The sequence below is a fragment of the Ruditapes philippinarum genome, unplaced genomic scaffold, assembly GCF_026571515.1.
Source record: "Ruditapes philippinarum isolate M1 unplaced genomic scaffold, ASM2657151v2 ctg3082_1_1_1_1, whole genome shotgun sequence".
NCBI lineage: Eukaryota > Metazoa > Mollusca > Bivalvia > Venerida > Veneridae > Ruditapes > Ruditapes philippinarum.
Genome location: NW_026852020.1, coordinates 167326 through 175618, shown reverse-complemented (window position 1 = coordinate 175618; position 8293 = coordinate 167326). Strand labels below are relative to the sequence as shown.

The 8293-nt window shown below is 34.5% G+C and overlaps 1 protein-coding gene across 1 annotated transcript; it reads right to left on the bottom strand.

Moving 5' to 3' along the window:
• Nucleotides 1-3263: 3263 nt before the first annotated feature.
• Nucleotides 3264-6430, bottom strand: LOC132746793 (uncharacterized). Its single transcript, XM_060736047.1, has 2 exons — nucleotides 6084-6430; nucleotides 3264-4249 (listed from the first exon to the last, which is right to left on the bottom strand). Exons 1-2 carry the CDS (start codon nucleotides 6229-6231, stop codon nucleotides 3315-3317), a joined length of 1083 nt encoding a protein of 360 aa, XP_060592030.1. The 5' UTR covers nucleotides 6232-6430; the 3' UTR covers nucleotides 3264-3314.
• Between the last annotated feature and the right edge of the window lie 1863 nt (nucleotides 6431-8293).

The window sequence follows — 8293 nt, the reverse complement described above, 5'->3', positions numbered from 1 at the left end:
TGTTTCAGATAACTGTATATCTAAGGAGGTTATTGTTTCAGAAAACTGTATACTGTATATCTAAAGAAGTTTTTGTTTTAGATAACATTATATCTAAGGAGGTTATTGTTTCAGTAAACTGTATATCTAAGGAGGTTATCATCTCAGATAACTGTATATCTAAAAAGGTTAATATCTCAGACAACTGTAGATCTAAGGAGGTTATTGTTTCAGATAACTGTATATCTAAGGAAGTTAATATGTCAGATAACTGTATATCTAAGGAGGTTATTGTTTCAGATAACTGTATATCTTAGGAGGTTATTTTTTCAGATAACTGTATATCTAAGGAGGCAATTGTTTCAGATAACTGTATATCTAAGGAGGTAAATATCTCAGATAACTGTATATCTAAGGAGGTTAATATCTCAGATAACTGTATATCTAAGGAGGTTAATATCTCAGATAACTGTATATCTAAGAAGGATATTATCTAAGATAACTGTATATCTAAGGAGGTTAATATCTCAGATAACTGTATATCTACATGATCTAAGGAAGTTATTGTTTCAGATAACTTCATATCTAAGGAAGTTATTGTTTCAGATAACTTTATATTAAAGAAGCTCCACTGAGGTCAGGGAGATTAAAGCATAGATGAAGTAGAACACTTGAAATGAAAAAAAACATAGGATAATGAAGAAATATACTCATAATTAAATTTGTGTCCGATTCTCAGTCCGATTTGAGTTGAAGTATTACAACGCTTTTCAATTTAGTCATCTTAGAAAATAAAAACGATTCTTCTCAATAATTTATTATGCCCCCATTTTGAAGAAAAGGGGGTATATTGCTTTGCACTTGTCGGTCCGTCGGTCCGTAGACCAAATGGTTTCCGAGTGATAACTAAAGAACCCTTAGGCCTAGGAACTTCAAACTTGGTATGGTGATTGGTCATGACCAGTAGATGACCCCTATTGATTTTGGGGTCAAAGGTCAAGGTCACATTGACCTTGTAAGCAAAAACGGTTTCCGATCAATAACTAAAGAACCCTTAAGCCTAGGAACTTCAAACTTGGAATGGTGATTGGTCATGATCAGTAGATGACCCCTATTGATTTTGGGGTCAAGGGTTCAAAGGTCAAGGTCACATTGACCTTGTAAGCAAAAACGGTTTCCGATCAATAACTAAAGAACCCTTAGGCCTAGGAACTTCAAACTTGGTATGGTGATTGGTCATGATCAGTAGATGACCCCTATTGATTTTGGGGTCAAGGGGTCAAAGGTCAAGGTCACATTGACCTTGTAAGCAAAAACGGTTTCCGATCAATAACTAAAGAACCCTTAGGCCTAGGAACTTCTTCAAACTTGGTATGGTGATTGGTCATGATCAGTAGATAACCCCTATTGATTTTGGGATCAAGGGGTCAAAGGTCAAGGTCACATTGATCTTGTAAGCGAAAACGGTTTCCAATCAATAACTAAAGAACCCTTAGGCCTAGGAACTTTAAACTTGGTATGGTGATTGGTCATGATCAGTAGATGACCCCTATTGATTTTGGGATCAAGGGGTTAAAGGTCAAGGTCACATTGACCTTGAAAGCGAAAACAGTTTCCGATCAATAACTAAAGAACCCTTAGGCCTAGGAACTTCAAACTTGGTATGGTGATTGGTCATGATCAGTAGATGACCCTTATTGATTTTGGGGTCAAGGGGTCAAAGGTCAAGGTCACATTGACCTTGTAGGTTAAATGGTTTCCGATCAATAATGAAAGAACCCTTAGGCATAGGAACTTCAAACTTGATATGGTGATTGGTCATGATCAGTAGATGACCCCTATTGATTTTGGGGTCAAGGGGTCAAAGGTCAAGGTCACATTGACCTTGTATGTAAAAACGGTTTCCGATCAATTAACTAAAAACCCTTAGGCCTAGGAACTTCAAACTTTGTATGATGATTGGTCGTGACCAGCAGATGACCCCTATTGATTTTGGGGTCAAGGGGTCAAAGGTCAAGGTCACATTGACCTTGTAAGTAAAAACGGTTTCTGATCAATAACTTAAGAATGCTTAGGCCTAGGAACTTTAAACTTGGTATGGTGATTTGTCATGACCAGCAGATTACCATTATTGATTTTGGTATCAATGGGTCAAAGGTCAAGGTCACATTGACATTGTAAGGAAAAACGGTTTCTGATCAATAACTAAAGAACGCTTCGGCCTAGGAACTTCAAACTTGGCATGGTGATTGGTCATGAGCAGCAGATGACCCCTATTGATTTTGGGGTCAAAGGTCAAGGTCACACTGACCTTGTCTGTTAAAACGGTTTCCGATCAATAACTAAAGAACCCTTAGGCCTAGGAACTTCAAACTTGGTATGGTGATTGGTCATGACCAGCAGATGACCTATTGATTTTCGGGTCAAGGGGTCAAAGGTCAAGGTCACATTGACCTTGTAGGTAAAAACGGTTTCTGATCAATTAACTAAAAACACTTTGGCCTAGGAACTTCAAACTTTGTATGATGATTGGTCGTGACCAGCAGATGACCCCTATTGAGTTTTGGGTCAAGGGGTCAAAGGTTAAGGTCATGACCAGTAGATACTTGATAAACCCTTATTAATTGTTTTCTCACTCAGGGTCAGAAGTCATGCATAATAACCTTATCACATGACTAATTGACTGCTGATAGGGGGCATACATGTTTTACAAACATATCTTGTTTCAGTTAGATTTCTTTAGACTATAAGCTTATTGAAACACCCTCGAATCCGTTCATGGAACCAACCAGTACTTAGCAATGTATGTACAGTTTCTTGCTCAAGGAAACAACGGCTAGCCCCTGAAGGGTTTGAAACCACGCGGTTTGAGGGAATGGTCCGGAAGCTTGCTCCCTCGCTCACAAGTTATTGGTCGAGATATACGTCAAATGGTACACAAATCTAAAAAAAAATCAATTCAGGTCAAACACAAACCTCAGTGGAGCCCCTTTAAAACTTTAAATAACCCCTTTAAAAAATAATTAATTAATTAAACTAAATTAAATAACATTATATCAAATAAGTAAATAAATAAATAAAATAGATAAAAAAATAAAAATAAATATATAAAATAGAATACAAAAACACGAAATGAAATAAACAAATAAATAAATAAATAAAAAATAATTTATTTTGTTAACTTTTTTCTGACAGGTGAGTATGTGACAATAATTTAATGACTTTGATTCGTTGATTTTTAAAACATTTTTTTTATTTAAATGAATAAAATTTATAAACCAACACAGGGGTATTTATGACATGTTTAATTGTAACTGTTTTAATCGTTTTTAACATCAATATATAATTAAGTGTTCACCAGCTATATGTGATATTTCAACCCTAAACAAGAAGTTAAGAATTGACTCGTATCTTGGTCTTTTCCCTCGATTATAAGTAAATGCAAATTTATTAAAGCCACGCCCTCTCTGCAGTTCGACACACCCTCTCTTCTCTATGAATGAAAGATTTATGAAATCATCGCAAAAAACATACAGTGATTCTAAGTTAAAAGAAAAGTAATTAGAATTCGGAACAAACACTGTATCTTCGTGTGCATCGAGAAGTTTGCTTGCAAAGAAATATGAAGAATTAGTGTAACTAAATAGTTGTTTGTAATATTTCTGTTTATTATATATCATTAACTGGCTTGTCACAAAATGTGGTCCAGTAAAGTCTTCATTTTCCAGCATTGGCTGGTACAATGGTAATCTATCGATAATTTGTTTTAAAAACGGATGTTTTGCTCTACAAAATATCAACTCATTATTCAACAAGTAAGGTTTCTTGTACCCTAAAGATGCTCTTTCAAAAGGTAACGTTGTAATCACACAAGCATATTTGAAAGTTATTTTACGAAGTGGCCGTAACCATTGTAAAGGCATTTCAGCATAAACGCCTCCAAACTCATGGAGCACAACGTAACGAAGGATTTCAGTTTGGTCTTTAAAATTCATCTGCAAGGTCAATGAACCCAGCAGAGAGGGATACTTTTTTATAATCAACTTCCGGGATGATTGCTCTGTCCATAAGAAATATTTCCAGTCGGAATTTCTTTCAAGGAAATTATTGATGTTTGAAGCAAATGTTGTTGGTATGTAATTGTCGACGTAGGCTTGATGAAGTATATGAGGAATTCGAGGCTCAAACTCCGGACCGGTTGGAAAGTCCTCGTGCACATCCGGTTCAAACGGTGGATAATCTTCTGTCTTAACCCAGTCGGGCACTGAAACTTTAATATAAATAATTTCATTAAAAAAATGAATGAATATATATACATATATATGTAATGTGTTTGTAAGTTTAGATGTCATATTTTGAAGAAAAAGAGATAATAATAATAATAATAATAATAATAATAATAATAATAAAAATAATAATAATAATAATGATGATAAAATAAACACCAAGTATCGATGGAAAAAACGAATACAGCTACACCTTTATTATGATTATATTATATTCGTTTTTAAATAAATTAAAGCTAAGGTCACTTTGTCGGACAAAATCATCAAATATTAATGAATTCACTCCCTTGGCTAGTAAAAAGTGTTATAAAATGAAATGCAAAAAAAAAATAATTGAATGTTTTCAAAGAAATGAAATGAATCTTAAAAAAAATCTTATAATTTTGTTTATCTTATCAAAAAAAAAAATATAATAGGGTCACATGGAAATAATCAAAGACCACGTAAAGCTTTATCAGAATCACTTAGTTAAATTCTGATAAAGCTTTTTTATTAATACATATACTTTTACAATGTTGTATATGTTCTGTCGTTTTATTGGTATAGATATACTGACAAACTGTGTAAACGGTTTTATTTGTTCGTTTGTTTGTTTGTTTATTTGTAATTTGCGTTTTTTTTTCTCTCTCTAAAAACGTAATATTTGGAAAATTGATTATCAGATATTTAAATGGTTCTTTAGAATTGTCAATTGTAAAAGTATAAAAGTACTGTAGAAAAAAATCTATATCTAGTCAATATCTAGCTCATTATATAATTTACATGCCATGTCTAGGACCTACTCATTAATTGGATTGAAATAAATTGTCTATATACGTCATAGAAGTCAGGCAACTTAAAACAATAAAATCAATCAGTTTTTATCGATCATTTGATATTTCAAATAATCTTTTTAATCAAATTATATACATGACCGGTTAATGTTGGTCATTTAAATTTAGATTTTTTTTAATCGATGCAATACATTTTAGGTTAATGTCAGTCATTTATTCAAAATATTTTTTTTAATCAATGGTATACATGTTTGGTTAATCCGGTCATTTAATTTTAGATTATTTTTTCTAAATCGATGAGATACATTTTTGGTTAATGTTGGTCATTTATTCAAAATATTTTTTTAATCAATGTTTGGTTAATGTGGGGCATAAATTTCAAATTATTTTTTATCTATGATATACGTGCAAATTTTAACATATCATGACCACACTCTGAATTAAATTTTGTTACGTTAAAATATTCTTTATTTTGAATTCCCGCACTGAAAGTTTTAATTATTGTCACTCATTCCGCTGAATTTATGAAATGGATCCGTCAAGCTATTATTTTTGGAACTGTCCATTTTCAATTTTAGGGATATCAAAATGTAAAAAAAAGTCTAAATCTGGTCAAGCAGCAGTAAAGAATATGTTCGGACTGACCTGGCTCTATAGCTGTGGCCACAGCTTATCACTTTCAGTTTATGTAGGATAAGGGTTAACAAAGCTAATGTTATTGTTTACTTGTTTGTTTGTTTGTTAGTTTCATTTACGCCTTTTCCCAACAGTATTTCAGTCATATAGGCGGGTAGTTTCCAAACCATCGTTCCTGGAGAGTTACACCAGTACTAGACTACCTTCTACCGCGCTAGACTACCAAAAGCAACTCCCGGGGATTGAACCCACGCCAGATAGGTAACTGGGTTAGAAGCCGTCGACTCTAACCCCTCGACCACGGAGGCGGTTTATGGTTTACTTAAACTAGTGATTATCATTAAAACTAGTGTATTACCAGCAAAAAATTGTAATAAAGTAATAAGATAACATGACTTTTAATGCCTACCTTGATTTCCCTGAAATACATGTCTGTAGAGGAGGAACCACATGCTCAAAAATCCAAAACAAACTATCACTGGACCGTATTTCCTTCTAATAATGAGACAGTACGTTCTCACACTTAATCCAACCAACTTGTTTCTATTGCTTTTCATTTCTCTGTTATTTGATTTGATTTTCTCTTACGATAATTTGTACCGTGCTATCGCTTATTTGCACATTTCACTTATAAATTGTCTAAAATATGTTTTTTGTTGTATTTACAATTTGTAATACGCGGGAAATACAACTTTATAGTCTTTTCGAAGTTATAGCACGCTAAATTACACTCCGTTAGGTAATAATGTAGGTATTATAGAAGGTAGTTTAATTTTTTAAAGGTGTTTGAGAGAAAAATAGTTAACAAGTGCAGGGTCAGTGTGTGTGGGGATAATAAAGTGAGTATGGGCAAAAGAAGAGCCGAAACGGTGCTCGAAATCAAGATGGTGTTGTGTGCGAGATTTTTTCAAGTTACTGTGTGCTTTTTTTACCCTGCTGATCAATGATGTCGCTGTCCGGCTTCAAATACTGTTTTTACCTACAACTAAATAGATGTTATGAGAATATGAATTGCTGCTCCCTCGTTTTTACCCGAATTAGAATTTAGATTTAGAATTTGCAGGTTATCAAATTGCAGTTGTAGTTTGCAAGTATTGTTATATGTAATAGAAGAACATTGTACAAATCAGATAGCCGAATGTTTTGATTGGCTTTTTTAGTTCTGTGTTTAGTCATAGTCAAAACATGCAACGCTTTCCCTGTCGTCAAAATATGTACACCTCAGATGAAGCCATTATATGTATGTCACAGGTTCATATACGTAGTACGGTACATGTTTATATGTGTTATTGTTTGTCCTATTAAATGTCCTATAGCTTTAATTTTCATCATACTTTTCATTCATCCCCATATTGATCATATACTAACCACCATTACGGGCCTCTCTATCTAACTTTCTACTTCATTGATTAACTACACTACGCATGCGCACTATTTTGAAAGATTTTGATGGCGAGAGCCGCGATTTTTGAATGCTAGTAAAATTATTTGAAAACGCATAATTTGTGTATTTACAGACCCTCTGTCCAGGTCCCAAGTACTTTAACCCACAGCGTCCATCAGAAACCTGCATATCTTTTGGACTGCGACAATTGGCGCCCAACGTGGGGCCGTGACTGATATAGCTCAGAGTTTAATTTACATTGCTCTGTAACTCTGTGAAATTCGAGGACGAATTTCAATATAGCAGGGGTGTATGTCACGGTTCAGAACTGTTCACTATTTAGGGGAGAAGATGTGTAAGCGGCCGGATAGCTCAGTCGGTAGAGCCGCAGTACGGTATTCCGAAGGTCCCGGGTTCGAGTCCCGGTCAGGCTGCACATTTTTCTCACCCTGTGACATTTGGCGCCCAACGGGGGACGTGACTGATATAGCTCAGAGTTTAATTTACATTGCTCTGTAACTCTGTGAAATTCGAGGACGAATTTCAATATAGCAGGGGAGTATGTCACGGTTCAGAACTGTTCACTATTTAGGGGAGAAGATGTGTAAGCGGCCGGATAGCTCAGTCGGTAGAGCCGCAGTACGGTATTCCGAAGGTCCCGGGTTCGAGTCCCGGTCAGGCTGCACATTTTTCTCACCCTGTGACATGTACATGCTTTCCCCGCCTTCAGTTTCAATAATTTGACATTTATGGTCAATGGGGTTTATAGGTCAAGGTCATATCTTCACTTAGCATGCTATTTTGTTATAAGAATTCTGTTGTGCAAGTATAAATCAAATTAATAAATGAAAATCAATGGAATGGCATATTACAGCAAAATTCATTAAAACTGACATTTAGTGTCAAGGTCAAATTAAAGTCAGTGTCAAGAGGATTTTTCAAACGTCCTCGGCTACTATCTGTTATCCGAAGACTTACGGAAAGGGCCGAAAAGTTGCGATTGAGAATTGCTGTGGCTAGTTAAAGCGAAAACCTGTGAAATTACAATACTAACTATAATGTGTAAATCATTTATCGGTCAAAGTTAAATTTAATTGATCTTCTTTAAATCCTTGTCCTGAACGTAGTATGAAGCCCATCTATTCACGAGTAACAAGAATAACAAAGTTATTGTTAATTTTAGGCAAAAATCAAGCTAAATTTAAACATTCAACCTTGAAGGTCAATGTCGTTTA